General features: G+C 45.6%; 1 protein-coding gene across 1 annotated transcript in view; it reads left to right on the plus strand.

The window, feature by feature from the left end:
• Positions 1-22739: 22739 nt before the first annotated feature.
• The window catches only part of TM9SF2 (transmembrane 9 superfamily protein member 2), an 80546-nt gene continuing 76401 nt past the window's right edge, over positions 22740-26884 (plus strand). Inside the window, exon 1 of the mRNA XM_070083940.1 lies at positions 22740-22999. Coding sequence (XP_069940041.1) covers positions 22883-22999 — 117 coding nt within the window. The 5' untranslated portion in view covers positions 22740-22882. The remainder of the gene's footprint in view (positions 23000-26884) is intronic.

The following is a 26884-nucleotide window of genomic DNA, read 5'->3' on the forward strand; positions in this document are numbered from 1 at the left end:
AGAGAATTAGCTATGAGGTGGTCAGTCCCTTAGTCTGGAGAAGTAAATTTGAGGTGGTCAGTCCCTTAGTCTGGAGAAGTAAATTTGAGGTGGTCAGTCCCTTAGTCTGGAGAAGTAAATTTGAGGTGGTCAGTCCCTTAGTCTGGAGAAGTAAATTTGAGGTGGTCAGTCCCTTAGTCTGGAGAAGCACCACCACCGGTAGAACCAGTAGCAAAGTCAGCTCCGCCAGCAGCACCACCACCACAATCATCACCGCCAGCAGTAGAACCACCACAATCAGCACGGCCAGGAGCACCACCACCACCACCAGCTGTGCTGCTGCTTACAGTGTACACGCTGTCTCACAGGTGTTCGTGGCTACAACAGGTGTAGCAACACAGGAGTAGCAACACAGGTGTAGCAACACAGGTGAAATGACGTAATTCAACGTGTCTAAGGTGTGCTGGAGTCAGCACATGTGTACTTCAGTTAACTCACTGACTGCATATGCTGTTGAAGACTAAATAATGTTGATCTTCAGCAAGAAATCAAAATAAATTGTAAATAAAAAAAAAGGCGGGGAAATGGCCTGGGACTCAAATCGTGGTCCATCTGAGTAGCAGGTCGAGTACTGTGACCACTCAGCCACCAGGGTTCCAGAGTAGCAGGTCAAGTACTGTGACCACTCAGCCACCAGGGTTCCAGAGTAGCAGGTTAAGTACTGTGACCACTCACCCACCAAGGTTCCAGAGTAGCAGGTCAAGTACTGTGACCACTCACCCACCAGGGTTCCAGAGTAGCAGGTCAAGTACTGTGACCACTCAGCCACCAGGGTTCCAGAGTAGCAGGTCAAGTACTGTGACCACTCACCCACCAGGGTTCCAGAGTAGCAGGTCAAGTACTGTGACCACTCAGCCACCAGGGTTCCAGAGTAGCAGGTCAAGTACTGTGACCACTCAGCCACCAGGGTTCCAGAGTAGCAGGTCAAGTACTGTGACCACTCACCCACCAGGGTTCCAGAGTAGCAGGTCAAGTACTGTGACCACTCACCCACCAGGGTTCCAGAGTAGCAGGTCAAGTACTGTGACCACTCACCCACCAGGGTTCCAGAGTAGCAGGTCAAGTACTGTGACCACTCAGCCACCAGGGTTCCAGAGTAGCAGGTCAAGTACTGTGACCACTCACCCACCAGGGTTCCAGAGTAGCAGGTCAAGTACTGTGACCACTCACCCACCAGGGTTCCAGAGTAGCAGGTCAAGTACTGTGACCACTCACCTACCAGGGTTCCAGAGTAGCAGGTCAAGTACTGTGACCACTCACCCACCAGGGTTCCAGAGTAGCAGGTCAAGTACTGTGACCACTCACCCACCAGGGTTCCAGAGTAGCAGGTCAAGTACTGTGACCACTCACCCACCAAGGTTCCAGAGTAGCAGGTCAAGTACTGTGACCACTCAGCCACCAGGGTTCCAGAGTAGCAGGTCAAGTACTGTGACCACTCAGCCACCAGGGTTCCAGAGTAGCAAGTCAAGTACTGTGACCACTCACCCACCAGGGTTCCAGAGCAGCAGGTCAAGTATTGTGACCATTCACCCACCAGGGTTCCAGAGTAGCAGGTCAAGTACTGTGACCACTCAGCCACCAGGGTTCCAGAGTAGCAGGTCAAGTACTGTGACAACTCACCCACCAGGGTTCCAGAGTAGCAGGTCAAGTACTGTGACCACTCAGCCACCAGGGTTCCAGAGTAGCAGGTCAAGTATTGTGACCACTCAGCCACCAGGGTTCCAGAGCAGCAGGTCAAGTATTGTGACCATTCACCTACAAGGGTTCCAGAGCAGCAGGTCAAGTATTGTGACCATTCACCCACCAGGGTTCCAGAGTAGCAGGTCAAGTACTGTGACCATTCACCCACCAGGGTTCCAGAGAATCAGGTCAAGTACTGTGACCACTCACCCACCAGGGTTCCAGAGTAGCAGGTCAAGTACTGTGACCACTCACCCACCAGGGTTCCAGAGTAGCAGGTCAAGTAGTGTGACCACTTAGCCACCAGGGTTACAGAGTAGCAGGTCAAGTACTGTGACCACTCACCCACCAGGGTTCCAGAGTAGCAGGTCAAGTACTGTGACCACTCAGCCACCAGGGTTCCAGAGCAGCAGGTCAAGTACTGTGACCACTCAGCCACCAGGGTTCCAGAGTAGCAGGTCAAGTACTGTTACCACTCAGCCACCAGGGTTCCAGAGTAGCAGGTCAAGTACTGTAACCACTCACCCACCAGGGTTCCAGAGTAGCAGGTCAAGTACTGTGACCACTCACCCACCAGGGTTCCAGAGCAGCACGTCAAGTACTGTGACCACTCGGCCACCAGGGTTCCAGAGCAGCAGGTCAAGTACTGTGACCACTTAGCCACCAGGGTTACAGAGTAGCAGGTCAAGTACTGTGACCACTCACCCACCAGGGTTCCAGAGTAGCAGGTCAAGTACTGTGACCACTCAGCCACCAGGGTTCCAGAGCAGCAGGTCAAGTACTGTGACCACTCAGCCACCAGGGTTCCAGAGTAGCAGGTCAAGTACTGTTACCACTCAGCCACCAGGGTTCCAGAGTAGCAGGTCAAGTACTGTGACCACTCACCCACCAGGGTTCCAGAGCAGCACGTCAAGTACTGTGACCACTCAGCCACCAGGGTTCCAGAGTAGCAGGTCAAATACTCTGACCACTCAGCCACCAGGGTTCCAGAGTAGCAGGTCGAGTACTGTGACCACTCAGCCACCAGGGTTCCAGAGTAGCAGGTCAAGTACTGTGATCACTCACCCACCAGGGTTCCAGAGTAGCAGGTCAAGTACTGTGGCCACTCAGCCACCAGGGTTCCAGAGTAGTAGGTCAAGTACTGTGACCACTCACCCACCAGGGTTCCAGAGTAGCAGGTCAAGTACTGTGACCACTCACCCACCAGGGTTACAGAGTAGCAGGTCAAGTACTGTGACCACTCAGCCACCAGGGTTTCAGAGTAGCAGGTCAAGTACTGTGACCACTCAGCCACCAGGGTTCCAGAGTAGCAGGTCAAGTACTGTGACCACTTAGCCACCAGGGTTCCAGAGTAGCAGGTCAAGTACTGTGACCAGTCAGCCACCAGGGTTTCAGAGTAGCAGGTCAGGTACTGTGACCACTCACCCACCAGGGTTCCAGAGTAGCAGGTCAAGTACTGTGACCACTCACCCACCAGGGTTCCAGAGTAGCAGGTCAAGTACTATGACCACTCACCCACCAGGGTTCCAGAGTAGCAGGTCAAGTACTGTGACCACTCACCCACCAGGGTTCCAGAGTAGCAGGTCAAGTACTGTGACCACTCATCCAGCAGGGTTCCAGAGTAGCAGGTCAAGTACTGTGACCACTCAGCCACCAGGGTTCCAGAGTAGCAGGTCAAGTACTGTGACCACTCACCCACCAGGGTTCCAGAGTAGCAGGTCAAGTACTGTGACCACTCAGCCACCAGGGTTCCAGAGTAGCAGGTCAAGTACTGTGACCACTCAGCCACCAGGGTTCCAGAGTAGCAGGTCAAGTACTGTGACCACTTAGCCACCAGGGTTCCAGAGTAGCAGGTCAAGTACTGTGACCAGTCAGCCACCAGGGTTTCAGAGTAGCAGGTCAGGTACTGTGACCACTCACCCACCAGGGTTCCAGAGTAGCAGGTCAAGTACTGTGACCACTCACCCACCAGGGTTCCAGAGTAGCAGGTCAAGTACTATGACCACTCACCCACCAGGGTTCCAGAGTAGCAGGTCAAGTACTGTGACCACTCACCCACCAGGGTTCCAGAGTAGCAGGTCAAGTACTGTGACCACTCATCCAGCAGGGTTCCAGAGTAGCAGGTCAAGTACTGTGACCACTCAGCCACCAGGGTTCCAGAGTAGCAGGTCAAGTACTGTGACCACTCACCCACCAGGGTTCCAGAGTAGCAGGTCAAGTACTGTGACCACTCAGCCACCAGGGTTCCAGAGCAGCAGGTCAAGTACTGTGACCACTCAGCCACCAGGGTTCCAGAGTAGCAGGTCAAGTACTGTTACCACTCAGCCACCAGGGTTCCAGAGTAGCAGGTCAAGTACTGTGACCACTCACCCACCAGGGTTCCAGAGCAGCACGTCAAGTACTGTGACCACTCAGCCACCAGGGTTCCAGAGTAGCAGGTCAAATACTCTGACCACTCAGCCACCAGAGTTCCAGAGTAGCAGGTCGAGTACTGTGACCACTCAGCCACCAGGGTTCCAGAGTAGCAGGTCAAGTACTGTGATCACTCACCCACCAGGGTTCCAGAGTAGCAGGTCAAGTACTGTGGCCACACAGCCACCAGGGTTCCAGAGTAGTAGGTCAAGTACTGTGACCACTCACCCACCAGGGTTCCAGAGTAGCAGGTCAAGTACTGTGACCACTCACCCACCAGGGTTCCAGAGTAGCAGGTCAAGTACTGTGACCACTCAGCCACCAGGGTTCCAGAGTAGCAGGTCGAGTACTGTGACCACTTAGCCACCAGGGTTCCAGAGTAGCAGGTCAAGTACTGTGACCACTCACCCACCAGGGTTCCAGAGTAGCAGGTCAAGTACTGTGACCACTCAGACACCAGGGTTCCAGAGTAGCAGGTCAAGTACTGTGACCACTTAGCCACCAGGGTTCCAGAGTAGCAGGTCAAGTACTGTGACCAGTCAGCCACCAGGGTTTCAGAGTAGCAGGTCAGGTACTGTGACCACTCACCCACCAGGGTTCCAGAGTAGCAGGTCAAGTACTGTGACCACTCACCCACCAGGGTTCCAGAGTAGCAGGTCAAGTACTATGACCACTCACCCACCAGGGTTCCAGAGTAGCAGGTCAAGTACTATGACCACTCACCCACCAGGGTTCCAGAGTAGCAGGTCAAGTACTGTGACCACTCATCCAGCAGGGTTCCAGAGTAGCAGGTCAAGTACTGTGACCACTCATCCACCAGGGTTCCAGAGTAGCAGGTCAAGTACTGTGACCACTCACCCACCAGGGTTCCAGAGTAGCAGGTCAAGTACTGTGACCACTCACCCACCAGGGTTCCAGAGTAGCAGGTCAAGTACTGTGACCACTCACCCACCAGGGTTCCAGAGTAGCAGGTCAAGTACTGTGACCACTCATCCAGCAGAGTTCCAGAGTAGCAGGTCAAGTACTGTGACCACTCAGTCACCAGGGTTCCAGAGTAGCAGGTCAAGTACTGTGACCACTCAGCCACCAGGGTTCCAGAGTAGCAGGTCAAGTACTGTGACCACTCACCCACCAGGGTTCCAGAGTAGCAGGTCAAGTACTGTGACCACTCAGCCACCAGGGTTCCAGAGTAGCAGGTCAAGTACTGTGACCACTTAGCCACCAGGGTTCCAGAGTAGCAGGTCAAGTACTGTGACCACTCATCCAGCAGAGTTCCAGAGTAGCAGGTCAAGTACTGTGACCACTCAGTCACCAGGATTCCAGAGTAGCAGGTCAAGTACTGTGACCACTCAACCACCAGGGTTCCAGAGTAGCAGGTCAAGTACTGTGACCACTCACCCACCAGGGTTCCAGAGTAGCAGGTCAAGTACTGTGACCACTCACCCACCAGGGTTCCAGAGTAGCAGGTCAAGTACTGTGACCACTCACCCACCAGGGTTCCAGAGTAGCAGGTCAAGTACTGTGACCACTCACCCACCAGGGTTCCAGAGTAGCAGGTCAAGTACTGTGACCACTCAGCCACCAGGGTTCCAGAGTAGCAGGTCAAGTACTGTGACCACTCAGCCACCAGGGTTCCAGAGTAGCAGGTCAAGTACTGTGACCACTCACCCACCAGGGTTCCAGAGTAGCAGGTCAAGTACTGTGACCACTCACCCACCAGGGTTCCAGAGTAGCAGGTCAAGTACTGTGACCACTCATCCAGCAGAGTTCCAGACAGGATCTTCTTACAATCAGCATTCTAGAACATACCCCTCAAGGGAGGTTCCTTGACTCTGGTGAGGGGCTCTTGATCTAGGTAATTGGATCTGTGCTCCAGCTCCCTGAATTAAGCCTGAGTACCTTCCATCCCCCTCCCACAGGTGCTGTATAATCCTACAGGTTTTGCGCTTCCCCATGACTGTATTAATAATTTTGGAACATAGTGGTAGTAGCGGCCACCAACTGTGACCCAACTGTATCGTTCCACATAAGACTAAGTAAGTAAGCTTATTCGGGTACAGGTATACATAAATACAGTTACATAAATTATTATACATAGTAGTATATGTGTAGACGCCCACGAAAACCCAAAAGTCTGAGTGACTTATTTCCATTGAGGTCTTAGTAATAACTTATTATTTAAATCTTAATAGTTAAAAGAGCTAAATAACTCAACTGTGTGAAAGTCAGTTACAATGGCAGGAGATGTACTAGGAATAACTGTTATTGACAATAACATTAAAGAGAGGATCAGATCACATTAATAGGTACATGAATGTTACAGTAATAGGTTCATGAACGTTACAGTAATAGGTACATGTATATTACAGTAATAGGTACATGTATATTTACTATATAATAAATCACTCTCCTCCCTTTCTGTAGATTTACGCATTAAGTACCTTTTAGCTTTCTTTCTGAACTGGCTCATGTTATGACTGGCTTTGACATGTGCAGGTAATACCTCTCACTCCTTTAATACTGTAGAATAAAAGATGTTTGAAGCCTAACCACTTACTGTGGGTGCTACAAAGTTGTGTTCTTTTCTCCTAGTATTATGTTTGTTTTGGTTGCCAGCCTTGACAAACTTGGCAGCAAGATATTCTGGACACTGCTTTTGAAAAAAATTATAAACGTGATCTAACTTCAGTTGTTGTACTCTGTCTTCAACATTCAGCATATCTTGTTGTTGTAATTTATCCTGGCCTACACGGTCTCGTGGACTCAGGTCCAGGATGAATCTCACCGTTTTGTTCTGGGCGATTTATAGTCTATCATTTTTTTAAGGCAGAGTACCATGAAGAGCAAGAGTAATCTATATGGCATTGTATAAGAGCTAAACATAGGCCACTGTGACCCTCAGTAGGTAGACACTATCCTTGTCTATAAAGGAACTTTAATCTGACATTCGCTTTCTTTACTACACTCTTCCCTATCAGTTCTCCTGAAATACATGGATCAAAGGAGATTCCCAGATATTTCAGTGAGGAAACTCAAGTGATTTGTTCCCCATTACACAAGACATTAAAATTATTTACCTTTCTCAGTTTATTTTTCGTGCCAAAAAGTATGGCTTCCGTTTTCCGAGGTGTATCGATAATTTGTTGTCTACTAACCATTTGCTGCAGGACTCTTGTTAAGTGATAGTACATTAACTATATATTGTGGGTCTTTATGTGACACTAACAGAGTACTGTCGTCTGCATACAGCAGACGCTTACACTTGATACTGATGGGAATGTCAATCACATAACATACGAACGGTAAGGGACCCGAAGTACTATCTTGGGAAACCCCAGATGCTATCGGCAAGTATTCTGATTCTGTGTTGTTGATCTTGACAATTTGTATCCGGTTGCTTAGGTAGGACTTAAACCAGTCTACAGAACCTATTCCAGTAGCTTGTAGTTTCTTACATAGTATATTATGGTTGACCGTATCGAAGGCCTTTTGCGAGTCTAAGGTCACCATACCTATGAGATTCCCTAGCGACATTTGAATTCTCAGGTAGCCCATCAGATTAATTAAGTTCAACGATGAGAAATTTCAATTACTCAGATATGGTAAACATGAGGAAATTAGATTCCCTAGCGACATTTGAATTCTCAGGTAGCCCATCAGATTAATTAGGTAGAATGTACACGGGGGTCATCCCACAGTTACTTAAAACAGCAGACATAGCCCCACTCTTCAAAGGTGGCAGTAAAGAAATTTCAAAGAATTACGGATCGATGGCACTAACGTCCCGCGTCATAAAAAATTTTGAAAGGTTCTAAGAAGCAAGATCGCCACCCACTTAGATACCTATCAATTGCGCAACCCAGGGCAACATGGGTTTACGGCAGGTCATTCCTGTCTGTCCCGAATACTGAATCACTATGGCATGGTCTTGGATGCTCTGCAGGAAACGCAAAATGCAGATGTAGTATACACAGACTTTGTGAAAGCCTTCAACAAGTGCGATCATGGTGTAACAGCACACAAAATGCATGATAAAAGAATAACAGGAAAAGTGGGTAGATGGATCTACCTCTACAGAGGCGGCTACAGTGAAAACGCCTGTTCCACAAGGCGCAATACTCGCTCCCATCCTATCCCTCATCCCCATAACTGACATAGAGATGCAAGCCACAGCACCGTGTCCTCCTTTGCGGATGACACCTGAATCTGCATGAGTGTCATTCATGACAGCGAACATCAAATAAATCTTCGAAGGGGCTGCAGAAAACAATGTGAAATTCGATGAAGACAAATTTCAATTACTCCCCTATGGAAAACTCGATGAAATAAAAACTGTATCGGAGTATAAAACAAATTCCAACTACACAATAAAGCGAAAAACTAATGTGAAGGACCTGCGAGTGATAATGTCAGAGGATCTCACTTTCAAAGATCACAACAATGTATTTACCACATCTCCTAGGAAAATGATTGAATGGATAATGAGAACCTTCAAAGCTAGAGATGCCAAGCTTATGATGATTATCTTCAAATCGTTTGTTCTCTCTAGGCTGGAATATTACTGTGCACTAACGGCCCCTTTCAAGGCAGAAGATACTGCAGACCTTGAGAATATACAGAGAACTTTCTCGGCACGTATAAGTACGATAAAACACCTAATTTACTGGAAACAGTTGAATTCTCTTGAGTTGTACTTCTTGAAACGCAGGCGCGAAAGATACATGATAATATACACTTGGAAAATCTTAAGAGGGACTAGTCCCAAATCTGCACACGAAAATCCCTTCCTACGAAAGCAAAAGACTTGGCAGGAGATGCAGCATCCCTCCATTGAAAAGCAGGGGCGCCACGAGTACACTAAGAGACAATACAATATGTGTCAGAAGCTCAAGACTGTTCAACTGCCTCCCAGCATACATAAGGGAGATTACCAATAGATCCCTGGTGTCTTTAAGGAGTTGGACCTGACCAGCCGGCCAGTAGTAACAGACTTGTTGATCTGGCCCTGATCCACCACGAGGCTTGGTCACGGACCGGGCCGCGGGGGGGGGGGGGCTGGGGGGGTTGACCCCGAACCCCCATCCAGGTGTACTTCTGTTATGGCTGTCGGTCGAGTAAGATCTCCTGAAATCTGATTGATAACTATGATAACTTATCTACCAGTACACCGCCCACTCGAGAATTTTAGACAACACACTGAGTGTACTAACAGGCCTATAGTTGCTGACATCAGACCTAATATTTTTCTTGAAGATAGGAGTAACTCTGGCCTCCTTGAACCCCTCCGGGACGGTGTTAGTGCTGATGGACAAATTTATTATGTGAGCAATGGGGACTGACAGTTCAGAGGAACCATCGTTCAGGAACTTAGACAGGATGTTATCTGGACAGGTGCTTTTAGCTGGTTTAACTTGCTTAATTCTTTTCTCACGAAGTTATAGGATACACCAACTAGTTGGCAACTGTTTGGGGTGACGCCTTTATTACTGTAGTAAGTTTTAAACTTATTGGAGTCTATGTTAAAGGTACTCGATGCAACCGGCAGTTTTCTCACCAATATTGATACAACAGTTGTGTAGAATGAATATAAACAATTTTCCACTTTAGTTGTTTTGTGGCATACCTCGTTATTGATATTTAGTGCTATGTTAGATCTATCTACGGGTTTATGGCTATACCCCAACTGTTTTAGTTGTTGCCAGAGTTCTCTGGGGTTATTCTTGTGCTCGTCGAGTTTTTCAGCAATATTAACTTGCCTTTGCTTCTGTAAATACCTTTGTAACTTGTCATGATTGTGACCAGACTTACCTGGAGTTCATTACCTTTGTAAATTGTGAGTTCATTACCTTTGTAAATTGTGAGTTCATTACCTTTGTAAATTGTGAGTTCATTACCTCTGTAACTTGCTCAGCTATCAAAACTTTGGAGTCCAGTCCCTGGACCAATTATGTACCTCTGTAATCTTTTGACTACCGCCCACAGGATGGGTATGGGGTGCATAATAAACATATTAAACTAACTAACTAACTTCTTTTATAAGCCTCTGCACTCTGTTCCTCGCCTTTGGAATTCATTTGGAGCTGCAATATCCTGTCTGCCTTAATCTTTTTAATAACTGATCCCTGAATTTGGTATTATTTAATATCTCAGCAGTCATCCAAGATTAAGTTCATTTAATCCTAACCTCTTTAACTGGTTCAATATTATCAAGGATGGCAGTGAACATACTTCCGAATGTTTCTCAGACATCATTTACCTCCGTCTAACTTGCTATTACTCTCCAATCACAATTGTGTACCATATTTACTAGTGTTTTTTTTTTTACTTTAGCTTCTAGTTGACTTAATTTTTATTGTCCTGTGTAGGTCTATCAATTTCCTAATTATTTTCCTGCTGCAATAAAATGATGAAATGATCACTAAGACCTACTGAAATGACTCTTGATTAACTAATGTATCAGGGCAGTTACAGAGTGTGTGCTCGAGGACTGTGTGATCGGGTTGGTGCTTTAATTGAGTGTAGCTATTTAATCCTAGTATTTGCTTATACTTGTTACATAGCTCGTTAATTTGCTGTTGATAACATATATTGAAGTTTCCCAGTATTATTGTCTCACAATTGTGCTTAATTCTGGACAAGACTATTGACAAGTTTACCAGGAATTGGTCATGGGTGAGGGAGGGGGAGAGGTTACTTGTTCCTACTAGGATGGATTTGGTCTTGGGAAGCAACACCTCAAACCATAGAATCTCCAGTTTATTGTCATACAAATCGGGTCTTGGGTTGTAGGTTTAGTTATTTCTTACATAAGCACATACTCCACCAACTTGTCTATTTCTTTCCAAGCGTTTTATATTCTAACCTTCTATTTTAACTTCGTCGTCAGTTATCGTGTCATCTAACCAGGATTCAGAGATGGATATAACTGCTGCCTTAGTCTTCTTTGCTAAAATCCTAATCTCTGACATTTTGGGTAAAACTGACTTAGCACTGACATGAATAAAGTGAAGACCTACTCTCTTGAAACAGTCATAATCATCAGTATATGGCAAGGATTCTTTTGTAGTAGAGAAGTTAGATAAATCAAGATCACCACTACTAAAGAGTAATGGAGGTAAAGTTCATTTGCTGCAAACAAATTGATATTTGACACCATTAACGTCACAATACATCTTTTGTGCACCACTTACATAGTTCACATATGGTGTATTTACTGTTCTTCATCCATACTTTAGTACAATGTAAGAAGTAATGGTTATCACTATGACCATAAGTTTTAAAGGGGTGGACCGGTAAGCCAGCGGAAGGCCTCGGTCAGATGACCAAAAGTTCCAATGGCGGGTCATCATCTAAGAGCAACGTCAGGAAATACTTGCCTTGTTTCCTGACGAACCTTACCTAACCTAACCTACGGTGTAAACATATGTCTAGTGTTATTTCTGGAAGCAACATTGGCTCTTTGGCCTCACGTTGACCTAGGCATCCATTACAAAGTTAGAATTATCGTTCCTGTAGGCCTACACTTGCCTAGTCCTGCTCGTACCCAGCCTATCTCACGTATTTTTAAAGGTACATGAGGTATTAATTTCAATGACTCTGCTTGGCAGCATGTTCCGTAAATGGTGATTAGTGTTCTTGTTCTGTATGCATAATTCTTCGTCTAGCTTTGTATAACTCCAGTTTTACCAATAATTTTATATACAAAGTCTGGCACATTCAGCTCTCACATTGAGGTTCGTGGTTCGATCCCCGATACGAAGGGAAATATTGGGCTTTTCATTACGACACTTGCCGACCCTGTTCCGGCTGCGACCCACACCAGGTACCCATTTTACTGATGGGGAACATAGATAACCGTTGTAAAGAAACACTCCCAATGTTTCTACCCTCGCCTGGAATCGAACCCGAACCCTTGCCGTGTGAAGCGAGAGTTTTAGCCATAATGCCACTGATGTTAGCTAGGGCTCTGTATGTTGTATCATATACTTATAGAAATAAAGATTTATTATTATTATTATTATTATTATTATTATTATTATTATTACCTGGAGTTTACCTGGAGAGAGTTCCGGGGGACAACGCCCCCGCGGCCTGGTCTGTGACCAGGCCTCCTGGTGGATCAGAGCCTGATCAACCAGGCTGTTGCTGCTGGCTGCACGCAAACCAACGTACGAGCCACAGCCCGGCTGGTCAGGAACCGACTTTAGGTGCTTGTCCAGTGCCAGCTTGAAGACTGCCAGGGGTCTGTTGGTAATCCCCCTTATGTATGCTGGGAGGCAGTTGAACAGTCTCGGGCCCCTGACACTTATTGTATGGTTTCTTAACGTGCTAGTGACACCCCTGCTTTTCATTGGGGGGATGTTGCATCGTCTGCCAAGTCTTTTGCTTTCGTAGTGAGTGATTTTCGTGTGCAAGTTCGGTACTAGTCCCTCTAGGATTTTCCAGGTGTATATAATCATGTATCTCTCCCGCCTGCGTTCCAGGGAATACAGGTTTAGGAACCTCAAGCGCTCCCAGTAATTGAGGTGTTTTATCTCCGTTATGCGCGCCGTGAAGGTTCTCTGTACATTTTCTAGGTCAGCAATTTCACCTGCCTTGAAAGGTGCTGTTAGTGTGCAGCAATATTCCAGCCTAGATAGAACAAGTGACCTGAAGAGTGTCATCATGGGCTTGGCCTCCCTAGTTTTGAAGGTTCTCATTATCCATCCTGTCATTTTTCTAGCAGATGCGATTGATACAATGTTATGGTCCTTGAAGGTGAGATCCTCCGACATGATCACTCCCAGGTCTTTGACGTTGGTGTTTCGCTCTATTTTGTGGCCAGAATTTGTTTTGTACTCTGATGAAGATTTAATTTCCTAGTGTTTACCATATCTGAGTAATTGAAATTTCTCATCGTTGAACTTCATATTGTTTTCTGCAGCCCACTGAAAGATTTGGTTGATGTCCGCCTGGAGCCTTGCAGTGTCTGCAATGGAAGACACTGTCATGCAAATTCGGGTGTCATCTGCAGAGGAAGACACGGTGCTGTGGCTGACATCCTTGTCTATGTCGGATATGAGGATGAGGAACAAGATGGGAGCGAGTACTGTGCCTTGTGGAACAGAGTTTTTCACCGTAGCTGCCTCGGACTTTACTCTGTTGACGACTACTCTCTGTGTTCTGTTAGTGAGGAAATTATAGATCCATCGACCGACTTTTCCTGTTATTCCTTTAGCACGCATTTTGTGCGCTATTACGCCATGGTCACACTTGTCGAAGGCTTTTGCAAAGTCTGTAGATATTACATCTGCATTCTTTTTGTCTTCTAGTGCATTTAGGACCTTGTCGTAGTGATCCAATAGTTGAGACAGACAGGAGCGACCTGTTCTAAACCCATGTTGTCCTGGGTTGTGTAACTGATGGGTTTCTAGATGGGTGGTGATCTTGCTTCTTAGGACCCTTTCAAAGATTTTTATGATATGGGATGTTAGTGCTATCGATCTGTAGTTCTTTGCTGTTGCTTTACTGCCCCCTTTGTGGAGTGGGGTTATGTCTGTTGTTTTTAGTAACTGTGGGACGACCCCCGTGTCCATGCTCCCTCTCCATAGGATGGAAAAGGCTCGTGATAGGGGCTTCTTGCAGTTCTTGATGAACACAGAGTTCCATGAGTCTGGTCCTGGGGCAGAGTGCATGGGCATGTCATTTATCGCCTGTTCGAAGTCATTTGGCGTCAGGATAACATCGGATAGGCTTGTGTTAACCAAATTCTGTGGCTCTCTCATAAAAAATTAATTTTTATGTACTCACCTGGTTAGCGGCTTGCTAAAAACTGAGTCATATTGGGACTTGAGTAGCCCACTCATTTCCTTGCTGTCATCTATGTAGGACTCATCTTGTTTAAGTAGGGGCCCAATACTGGACGTTGTTCTCGACTTTGATTTGGCATAGGAGAAGAAATACTTTGGGTTTCTTTCGATTTCATTTATGGCTTTTAGTTCTTCCCGCGATTCCTGACTCCTATAAGATTCCTTTAGCTTAAGTTCGATGCTTGCTATTTCTCTGACCAGTGTCTCCCTACGCATTTCAGATATATTGACCTCTTTTAGCCGCTCTGTTATTCTTTTCCGTCGCCTGTAAAGGGAGCGCCTGTCTCTTTCTATTTTACATCTACTCCTCCTTTTTCTTAGAGGAATAAGCCTTGTGCATACATCGAGTGCCACCAAGTTAATCTGTTCTAGGCATAAGTTGGGGTCTGTGTTGCTTAGTATATCTTCCCAGCTTATATCGGTTAGGACTTGGTTTACTTGGTCCCACTTTATGTTTTTGTTATTGAAGTTGAATTTGGTGAATGCTCCCTCGTGACTAGTCTCATTATGTCGGTCTGGGGCTCCACGCATACATGTCTGAACCTCAATTATGTTGTGATCTGAGTATATTGTTTTTGATATGGTGACATTTCTTATCAGATCATCATTGTTAGTGAAGATGAGGTCTAGTGTATTCTCCAGTCTAGTAGGCTCTATTATTTGTTGGTTTAAATTGAATTTTGTGCAGAGATTTAAAAGCTCGTGTGAGTGTGAGTTTTCATCAGAGCTGCCTCCTGGTGTTATTACTGCAACAATATTATTTGCTATATTCCTCCATTTTAGGTGCCTTAAGTTGAAATCCCCCAGGAGCAAGATGTTGGGTGCAGGAGCTGGAAGATTTTCCAGACAGTGGTCAATTTTTAACACCTGTTCCTGGAATTGCTGGGATGTTGCATCCAGAGGCTTGTAGACTACCACAATGACTAGGTTTTGGTTCTCGACCTTTACTGCTAAAACTTCCACTACATCATTTGAGGCATTAAGCAGTTCTGTGCAAACAAGTGACTCTGCAATGTACAGGCCAACCCCTCCCCCCTTTTGCCTGTTCACTCTGTCACATCTGTATAGGTTGTAACCTGGGATCCATATTTCGTTGTCCAAGTGATCCTTTACGTGGGTCTCAGTGAAAGCAGTGCAAGCAGTCCACGGATGAAAGGTATTTTGTTGTTTGTTGCTGGCTTTAGACCCTGTATATTTGCAAAGAAGAATGTCATCGGACTGGTGGTATTGTTGGTACTGGGGGGATATTTTTTTTCCGGCATTAGTATCTGTATCTGTTGATTTGGAGTGGAGGCCATCGACTGTGGTTCCACTCCAGGAATGACTGGATTTGGTGTACGATTTCTGCCATTTCCTGCCAGTTTTTTTTCCTTCCTGGCACTAAAAAACCTCTCCCTCTTGAGTGGCTGTGGCTACCCAGGTTTTCCCATGGCCTGGATGTTTTGTATCTTTTTGTCCCCTTTAGATAGTGTGCCTGGCAATTTAATTTATAGCACAGTCTTTCCTGTACTGAAGAGATACACATTTCAGGGTGAAAAAGCTTACAGGAAGGGAGTTTGCATTTTCCTGTTGTCATATGGGCATGGCATTTTCTAGGGTGGTCATAGTTGCATGTCCCGTCTGTTTTTCCAGATTTACCATGCCTGCAGATACCAAGTGGAAATATGTGCACAGGCTTGGTTTCCGTTTGCCTTGGGTTTCTGTGACTGTATTCCCTGTTGGTGCATGTTTCCCTGTCTTATTCCTATCCTCCCTAGCACCAACAATGGAGCTCCCACCAGTTGTTTTTGGTAATATATCTTCACTATTGCTAGTGGAGTCCTCTTGTTTGCTATTTCCTGTGGTATTTCTAGTTTGCAATATTGGTTTTATCTTATCTTTGACTACACTTGTTTCCCCACTACGGCTCCTGTCCCCTATGAGGTCATTTATATGTATTCCTTCCTGCGTATAATTCCCGACTACCTGGACAAAATCTCCAGCTTCACCATTACTGTCTCCCAGGACAGCACCTCCATTTGGGCCCAACCAACCCACAACCTGACAACATGCAGGATTTGCCCAAATTTCACAAACTCGTTGCGACCCATCACTTCAGGTTTTGGTAGTGGCCTAGACAAACCCACTGGCTTAACACCTATCAAAACTTATAGGTACAATCAGTAAGTCACACTTGAACATTCAGGGATCTACTATCACGCCTTAACATGCCAGCATATCCATCTTGAAATTATCCATCATTAACATTGTTTACTTATCCACTACACTAGCAGCTGTGAACAGGTCATTGATGTTTCACACAGATAATCAACAACGACCAAGATTTATCTTCGTGGCACCAGTTTCTCTGAGTTGACTTGTTCATCAGCTTCAACTACTTTACATACGAGGATATTTATTACAAACATACGACACAACTAAGAAGGGTGCACCATCCCACTGACCAATGTCTTCAATGAACCAGTGAATACGGAATGTTGAAACATCATCATTGATCGTAGCTTACATTACCTCTGTTGATGACATATTGATCATAGATCCCAGTCAACTGGATATGTTTAACCTTCAAGACAACTTAACACACAAATATCAGTGGAGGTCAGTTGTAGCGTAGGTGAGGTTCATCAAAATTATTTATGACCACTTAAGAGCAGTGTCCTGACGGCGTTCAGCATGAGACTGAATGACACAAGATTCTAAACAATTCCTTGATGGTACCACTTCATCAGGCGGTCGTGTGTATTCTTGTCAGCACAACAGGAATATATATACGTACACGGCACGGCCGTGTATGTCTCCAGTTGCCTCTCCCATATATATTTTTTTGCATCCACCTTGATGGTGATAGTGGTGGTAATAACAGCTACTCTGAGAGTGGTTCAGCTGATATGGTAACAAGAGATACCTGTGTACACAGCAAGACAAGTAAACATTTCTCCATGCGTGACTTCTTCGATCCTGTTTCACGATCAGCTGGAACAACTAATATATATAGTACAAGGCAAACCATACCACGGGCGGGGCTCTATCCCCGCCCGTGGTATGGTTTGTTTGCAATCGTGTCATTACGATTTCGTGAGTCGAGTTATAGTACAAGGAACCGGGTGAGCAATGGAAAAATTGAAGCATTATAAGAGAAGCTGCTTGAGGCAGTAGTTAACTAATTTTAAAGGCACTACAACTGGCTCATTTCATGTATTATTCAGTGTGATAGGTAAGACACATGGACAACAGTTAGGCAACTTTATTCCGAAACGTTTTCCCTACACAGTAGGCTTCTTCAGTCGAGTACAGGAAATAGGCAGGAGCAGTAGAGATGTGAAGACGATATAATCAGTCCATCACCCTTAAAGTCGTAGATTTGAAATTGTCAGTCCCTCAGCCTGGAGAAGAGTTTTGTTCCATAGTTTGAAGCAGTCTGAAGAGACCCCAATGGAAATAAGTAAGGACCCCAATGGAAATAAGTAAGGACCCCAATGGAAATAAGTAAGGACCCCAATGGAAATAAGTCACTCTGTCTGACTTTTTTTGGATTATCCTAGGTTCTCTACACATATGCTGCTATGTATGATAATTCTATGTAACTATATTGTGTATACCTGAATAAATTTACTTACTTACTTACTTACTTACTTACAAGAGACAGTGTGGAGACTTATATACTGTCGGAAGGAGAGGTGCAGGGTTGTAGAAGAGAGAATGTAGTCACTGAGAGGGCACGCCCTTCTCGGATCCAACAGTTCTCACTTGAAAAAGTTGTCCAAGGTATTTTCTGTACCAAGATACCATTGTGTTGCAGTGTCTGACAGAGTGAATATCAAAATGGTATACAATACCGACAGGATGGCAGGTAAGACACATGGACAGCAGTTGCCCATGTGTCTTACCTATCATCCTGTCGGTACTGTATGCCATTTTGATATTCATTATTCAGTGTACGTCCTTATTTACCTAAGTAATAGCATTATATATTTTCTAAATTTTTCTTGCCGACTGTATTAAAACTGACGACCTTCTAGTGTCGAAACGTTTCATTATTCACTGTTTCTAACACGTGCTTACGTCTTTTATTGCCAAATAACTTTACAGAAGGAACTGTATCATTAGCCACCGTACTGTTGGTGAGGATGACAGTCTTGCCTACTGAAACACTTCCTTAATATCTATATGCAGTTTTTTCTGTGTCTTCTGCTAAAGTGATTTTAAAACTCAGTTTGGCTTCATATTGCAACTATTACCTGGAGTTTACCTGGAGAGAGTTCCGGGGGTCAACGCCCCCGCGGCCCGGTCTGTGACCTATGACGGGAAACTTTGACTGGGTTGTGTCTGCTGTGAAAGCGAGACAGCAGTACACAAATAACCTGCACATAGGAGACTGAAATTTTTGACGACGTTTCGGTCAGACTTGGGACGTTATCTAGTGGCACAATTAGTGTGGCTAGTTAATGGTTCAAGTCGGGTTATTTGTGTATTATTCCATTCACGATATTGTGACTCCTTATTGTTTGACAGTAAGAGTGTCGGATCCGTTCCTAGGGCTTCTGAATGCTTGGAATATACAGAAGCCTCAGGAACGGAGCCGGGGATCAACGCCCCTGCGGCTCGGTCCATGACCAGGCCTCGCGGTGGATTAGGGACTGATCAACCAGGCTGTTCCTGCCGGCCTCACGAAAACCGACACACGAACCACAGCCTGGTTGGCCGAGAACTGACTTTAGGTGCCTGTCCGGCTCCCTCTTGAAGACAGCCGTGTTGTCTCTTAGCGTAGTAATGGCGCCCCTGCGTTTCACTGGATGATGTTTCACCGCCTTTCGAAGAGAGTGATTCCGTGTGCAGATTTGGGACTAGTTCCTCTAGGATTTTCCAGGTATCATGTATCTTTATCGCCTGCGTTCCAAGGGGTACAGTTTACGAGACTTCAACCATTCCCAGTAATTTAGGTGCTGTATTGTACTTATACGTGCAGTGAAAGTTCTCTCTATATTCTCCAGGTCTGCAATTTCGCCTGCCTTGTTAGTGTTCAGCAATATTCCAGCATGAAGAGAACAAGCGGTTTGAAGAGAATTATCAATGGTTTGGCATCCCTAGTTTTGAAGGTTCTCACTATCCAAGTTATCATTTCTTAGCAGATGTTTAGTTAGTTAGTTTAATATGTTTATTATGCACCCCATACCCATCCTGTGGGCGGTAGTCAAAAGATTACAGAGGTACATAATGGGTCCAGGGACTGGGCCTCAAAGTTTTGATAGCTGAGCAAGCTACAGAGGCAATGAACTCACAATTTACAAAGGTAATGAACTCACAATTTACAAAGGTAATGAACTCCAGGTAGGTCTAGTCACAATCATTACAAGTTACAAAGGTATTTACAGATTACAGAGGTACACAATGGGTCCAGGGACCGGGCTCCAAAGTTTTGATGGCTGAACTAGGTACAAGGTAATGAACTCACAAGTTACAAAGGTAATGAACTCACAAGTTACAAAGGTAATGAATACTGTAAGAATGGTTACTTACGTTTATACATGGCTGCAATCATGAACAAATTTTAGAGTAATGAGCAATTCACACTTCCACACCCGGTCACAACTGTAGTGAGTTATTGGTGCAAATGTTGATTGCTGAGTCTCTCTCTCTCTCACACACACACACACACACACACACACACATACAAATTCATACACACACACACATAAACACACACACACACACACACACACACAAACTCATACACACACGCACACACACTCATACTCACACACACTCATACACACACTCACACTCATACACACACACACTCATACTCACACACACACACACACACACACACACACACACACACACACACACACACACACACACATGCACACATGTGGTAATGCTTTATTTACAGCTAGCAAAGTCAGGGTATTTCTCCAGAATGGTCTGTAATATACCACTGTGGATAAAATACTTAGCCATTTCTTGAACACTTCTGAGTGAGTTGTTTCTAAATTCATTAATTTTATCGCACTCCAGTACATAATGACGCAGGGTGTGACAATAATCCATCTGGCAAAGTTTACATTTCGTTTGGTCTACATCTGGTGGTGGTGATTTAACCTGCCAAAGATACTTGTAACCCAGCCGGAGCCGGGCGGTAGTGACATCCAAGAGTCTGCTTATTTTGTTGGATGCACCATAGACATGTGGCTCCTCCTGCATGATAGAATGATGATAGATGGACTCACTGGTGTCAATCTCCCTGAGCCTTAAGTCCATAAAATTCAGCTGAAGTTCTTTTCGTATTATTGTTCTCAAACTACTACCTGACAAGCCAAGATTGTAATCTACTCCCTCTTTGAAAGCATACAGCTTAGCCAATTTATCAGTTCTATCATGCATCTGAAGACCAATGTGAGATGGAATCCACAGCATGTGCACTCTGACTCCACTGTCCACAATCCTACCATACCTGTGTCTGGCTTCTGACACAAGCATGCCACAATTTATGCTTAATGAGTTGAGAGCATTTATGGATGACAGAGAATCAGTTACAATTAAACTGTCAATCTTTGATACATAGATGCATTTCAGTGCAAGGAGTATGGCAAACAGTTCTGTCTGAAGGGTAGAGGCCCAATTATTGATGCGTGCTCCAATTTCTTTAAGAGAGCCATCACTCTGTACGACAACAGCAGCACTACCAGCTGCACCAGTGGATTGGTGAACAGAACCATCAACGTAAATAATTTGCGAGAGTGTGTGCTGTGTGACTAAGTTATCAATACAGCTTAAGGCCTCATGTTTGGCTTCAAGGCGAAGTTTTGGTTGTGATTTAAGAAGTAGTTTGGGGGGAAATGGAGGAATGGTAGTTTGGAATGGGGTAATATTCCATGGAGCGGAGAAGTGCCGCTGTTGCCTTACTTGACATAGATCATGTATCTGATTCATGCGGAGGTCGGTTCCAGTCTTTTCGATCCATCTGGAGGAGTGTTCACCAGTGCTGAGGAAAGTTTGGAGGGCTTCTGTGCAGGGGTTTGAATGAGCTTGCCTGAGCATATTAACCCCAATTAGGATATTTCTTTCAGTAACACGATCTCTGATGCTTGGAATATCAAGTTCTTTTTGCATATTTAAAATTTTGGCAGTACGAGGGCATCCTAGGATGATCCTCATTGCTTCGTTCTGCAGTTTTTCCAGCCCTCCAAGCTTCCAGTCAGACACAAGAGCAAGTAGTGGCGCAGCATAATCAACCAATGATCTAATATAAGCAAGATACATCATTTTCACAATTTTAACATTAGCACCATACCTGGGGTGAAGCCCTGCCACAACTCTAAGTGCTCTTAGTCGTTCTTTGTATTGGCGACAAAGTCTTGTTACAACAGGTCCAAGTAGTGGAACCTCAAAGCCTAGATACCTGTATCTGCTTACATATTCTAGAAGAGACCCATCATGCAATTGGATCTGACGAACTGTGCCTCTCTGTCGAGGAGGACGCCTATTGAGTATCTTTGTTTTATCAGTAGAGATTATCAACCCCAGGTCCTGACACGAGGCTAGTACATGATTAAGAATGTTTTGGGTGTTGGAGAATCCGGTGGTGTGAATCATTATATCATCAGCAAAACTAATCACATAATTATGGGGCTGACTAGGCATAGCATTAAGTAATGCATTAATTAGAATATTGAACAGTGTGGGACTGAGCACACCTCCCTGTGGGGTTCCTGTGGTTGAGAAATTGTGATCGTTGAAAGTGAGATTCCCTGACATTATCACTCCCAGGTCCTTTACATTAGATTTTCGCTCTATTGTGTGTGGTTAGAATTTGTTTTATACTCCAATCCAGTTTTTATTTCCTCGAGTTTTCCTTTTTGTTAGTGTGACTTTGTGGTCTTTTTAAATCTTGTACCCCAGGATGCGACCCACACCAGTCGACTAACACCCAGGTACCTAAACCTGCTTGCTGGGTGAACGGGACAACCAGGGTAAGGAAACACGACCGATGTTTTCGCCCTTGCCGGTAGGCAAGAGCTTTGCCTACCAGGCCATGGGACACCGAGTTGATGTTAGATATATTATGAAGTTGCTGTCAGATATATTATTAAGCAACAGTCTGACACATACATTGTAATAGAAAGAGCGAGACATTTTTTTCTTTTTACTGGGAAGCATTAAACTAACAGGGTTATATAACGCCTGGAGAATGAGGTAATTATGCATGATCCGAGGAAGAGGAGAGTAGCTCCAGTCCACTGGATCAAGAGCCGAAGTAAGGGAAAAGAGCGAGAGAGGATCGCCTGACTCTTCCTAGGCCAAGTTGTTAACGTGTAGAGTGTTCTAAACCTACGACCTGGAATGTTGCAGACGATATATTAGCGAGTTTTGGCAACGGTAGCAAGATTTTTGAATTGTATAAAAATATATAAGGCTCAATTTTAATTATAAGTGTATTGGATTGTTATAGAAGTGCATAGAGTTAGCTGAAAATTAAGGATGAAGACAAAACCATCAACGAGTCATACGAACAAACAGTCTACGTTGCGTATATGCTTTCCTCGTAGTATTGCCAAACTTGTTGATATTGAACAAACATTGTTTTTGCCAGTTTTAGAGGGTAAAAAAAATATACACACATGGCAAGTAGTGAAAAAGACTTTGACACAGAGGATGAAGGGAGGAGATCAATGCACTTGTATTTTTTTTAATGAGATGAGAGGTGTAAATAAGAGTGTTGCGGTAAGGTGTGGTTGTGGCAACACTGTTACCCAGGCTGCCTCAGTGGACGTGTCAGTGATAACACAACACTGTCTCTCTCTTATTACTGACCCTCTAGCTGCCCTGGCTCTCTCACACACCCTGTGAGGCACTACCATCGTGGAGTGAGGCACTCTAGAGGTACCAGCAGCACTAGAGACATGCTGAGGGCGACACTCTTGTGTTTAGTGGTGGTTGTGGTGCAGTGCTTCTACCTGCCCGGCCTGGCACCAGTCAACTACTGTAAGAAGGGCAACGACGAGGAGGCTAAGTGCCAGGTTAGTGCCAAGCTGTAGAGGAGGTCTGGGGGTGCAGCAGGTACCAGGGTTGATGGTGTGGTACTAGGGTTGATGGTGTGGCACTAGGGTTGGTGTAGCACTAGGGTTGAGTGTGGCACCATTGTTGGTGTGGCACAAGAGTTGATGGTGTGGCACCAGGGTTGATGGTGTGGCACCAGGGTTGATGGTGTGGCACTAGGGTTGATGGTGTGGCACTAGGGTTGATGGTGTGGTACTAGGGTTGATGGTGTGGCACCAGGGTTGATGGTGTGGCACTAGGGTTGATGGTGTGGCACCAGGGTTGATGGTGTGGTACTAGGGTTGATGGTGTGGTACTAGGGTTGTTGGTGTGGCACTAGGGTTGATGGTGTGGTACTAGGGTTGATGATGTGGCACTAGGGTTGATGGTGTGGCACTAGGGTTGATGGTGTGGCACTAGGGCTGATGGTGTGGCACTAGGGTTGATGGTGTGGCACTAGGGTTGATGGTGTGGTACTAGGGTTGATGGTGTGGCACTAGGGTTGATGGTGTGGCACTAGGGTTGATGGTGTGGCACCAGGGTTGATGGTGTGGCACCAGGGTTGATGGTGTGGCACTAGGGTTGATGGTGTGGCACTAGGGTTGATGGTGTGGTACTAGGGTTGATGGTGTGGCACTAGGGTTGATGGTGTGGCACTAGGGTTGATGGTGTGGTACTAGGGTTGATGGTGTGGCACTAGGGCTGATGGTGTGGCACTAGGGTTGATGGTGTGGCACTAGGGTTGATGGTGTGGCACTAGGGTTGATGGTGTGGCACCAGGGTTGATGGTGTGGTACTAGGGTTGATGGTGTGGCACTAGGGTTGGTGTGGCACTAGGGTTGATGGTGTGGCACTAGGGTTGATGGTGTGGCACCAGGGTTGATGGTGTGGCACCAGGGTTGATGGTGTGGCCCCATGGTTGATGGTGTGGTACCAGGGTTGATGGTGTGGTACTAAGGTTGATGGTGTGGCACCAGGGTTGATGGTGTGGTACTAGGGTTGATGGTGTGGCACTAGGGTTGATGGTGTGGCACTAGGATTGATGGTGTGGCACTAGGGTTGATGGTGTGGCACTAGGGTTGATGGTGTGGCACTAGGGTTGATGGTGTGGTACCAGGGTTGATGGTGTGGCACCAGGGTTGATGGTGTGGTACTAGGGTTGGTGTGGCACTAGGGTTGATGGTGTGGCACTAGGGTTGGTGTGGCACCAGGGTTGATGGTGTGGCACTAGGGTTGATGGTGTGGCACTAGGGTTGATGGTGTGGCACTAGGGTTGATGGTGTGGCACCAGGGTTGATGGTGTGGCACTAGGGTTGGTGTGGCACTAGGGTTGATGGTGTGGCACTAGGGTTGATGGTGTGGCACCAGGGTTGATGGTGTGGCACCAGGGTTGATGGTGTGGCACCAGGGTTGATGGTGTGGCACCAGGGTTGATGGTGTGGCACTAGGGTTGGTGTGGCACCGGGGTTGATGGTGTGGCACCAGGGTTGATGGTGTGGCACCAGGGTTGATGGTGTGGCACCAGGGTTGATGGTGTGGCACCAGGGTTGATGGTGTGGTACTAGGGTTGATGGTGTGGCACCATTGTTGGTGTGGCACTAGGGTTGATAGTGTGGCACCATTGTTGGTGTGGCACTAGGGTTGATGGTGTGGCACTAGGGTTGATGGTGTGGCACTAGGGTTGATGGTGTGGCACCAGGGTTGGTGTGGCACTAGGGTTGTTGTGGCATCAGGGTTGTTGTGGCATCAGGGTTGTTGTGGCATCAGGGTTGATAGTGTGGCACCAAGGTTGGTGGTGTGGCATCAGGGTTGATGGTCTGGCACCATGGGTATATTTTATAGGAATTTATGCATTATAAAGCCTTAATATTCATAATAACCTGGAGGGTTATTACCCTGAAGGGTTATTAACTTGGAGGACTATTAACCTAGGATAATCCAAATAATACACTAATAAAAAGCACATACAAGACTGAAACTTGCAATAATGTTTTTGATCAAAACGTTATTACATATAAATTTGTCTATGTGTGGGTTATTTGTGTATTGTTTTACTCATGGTATTGTGCCATCTTATTCTTTCTACACTATAGTTTCTTAGAGTTCAATTAATCCTCATTAATAATTTCTCAGTTGATTATTTAATTATTTTTATTACATTCATGTTGAGGTCCCTATGTTGGTAGCAATCAGTCACCTTTTCCAGGGGAATACAAGACGATTGGGTTTGATTCAAGGAAAGGGAGGGTAGTTTTAATTCTCTGCAGCAAGGCACCTCTTGTGTAGGAATTGATGTAAGTAAATACTCCAAGCTTTTCCACTCGACCCTGGGTTGTACCTGGGTTCCTTGGTTGTGAGCCTAAGGTGCAACCACTGAGCCTCAAGGCACGTATTATGTGGCAGAAAGTCTTGGGAAACACGCCTGGGTATGACGGGGGACACACCTGGGTGTGACGGGGGACACACCTGGGTGTGACGGGGGACACACCTGGGTGTGACGGGGGACACACCTGGGTGTGACGGGGGACACACCTGGGTGTGACGGGGGACACACCTGGGTATGACAGGGGACACACCTGGGTGTGATGGGGGACACACCTGGGTGTGGCAGAGGACACACCTGGGTGTGGCAGGGGACACACCTGGGTGTGACGGGGGACACACCCGGGTGTGATGGGGGACACCCTGGGTGTGACGGGGGAAACACTCGGGTGTGACGGGGGGCACCCCGGGTGTGATGGGGGACACCCCCAGGTGTGACGGGGGACACCCCTGAGTCTCAACCTGCCCTGGGTTGAGCCTTGTTCAGGCAAAACAATGTTTAAATAATGTTCCCAATTTGTGCACTACTATAGTGAACCCTATATTTCACAAACTAATAGTGGAGAAGAAGGGGGTGTCCTTTAAACCTGATTGTTCATTAAATCTGAATTATGAGATTGTCCATGATCCTAACAATAGCAGACAATTTATAGACTTAAAGGACTTAGTCTGTTAAATCTGAAATGAATTCAGCCAGCAGAATGAACAGGTATTGAGTGAACTGTAAGAATATTGGATAATTCTGGATTTATCAGACTTCATCTGTTGCTTCTGAATATTGTCTGGGCACAGACTTTGTTCATTAAATCTGGGTCCATTAAATTTTGTTTATCTACAATATGTCGGTATCTATGATGTTACAGTCTGAGACACTGTCAAACAACTGCTGAGCTGCCATTGATGTATGGGGTACTCCATACATTTCACTTAATGTTGCTTCATAAACATACATATATATGTACAGTGGACCCTTGAACAACACAGGGATTAAGGGCGCTGACCTCCTGCACAGTCAAAAATCTGCATACAACTTTTGACTCCCTAAAAATTTAACTGCTGATATGTTACTTACTGTTGGGCTGAAGCTTTACCAATAACATAAACAATTGATTAATACTGTACATTCTTTCTTTCAACACACCGGCCGTATCCCACTGAAGCGTGGTGGCCCAAAAGGAAAAACGAAACTTTCTCTTTTTATATTTAGTAATATATACAGGAGAAGAGGTTACTAGCCCCTTGCTCCCAGCATTTTAGTCGCCTCTTACAACACGCATGGCTTACGGAGGAAGAATTCTGTTCCACTTTCCATGGAGATAAGAGGAAATAAACAAGAATAAGAACCAGAAAGAAAATAGAAGAAAACCCAGAGGGGTGTGTATATATGTGCTTGTACAGTTGACCCCCGGTTAACGATATTTTTTCACTCCATAAGTATGTTCAGGTGCCAGTACTGACCGAATTTATTCCCATAAGGAATATTGTGAAGTAGATTAGTCCATTTCAGACCCCCAAACATACACGTACAAACGCACTTACACAAA

The sequence above is a fragment of the Cherax quadricarinatus genome, chromosome 11, assembly GCF_038502225.1.
Source record: "Cherax quadricarinatus isolate ZL_2023a chromosome 11, ASM3850222v1, whole genome shotgun sequence".
Classification (NCBI taxonomy): Eukaryota; Metazoa; Arthropoda; class Malacostraca; order Decapoda; family Parastacidae; genus Cherax; species Cherax quadricarinatus.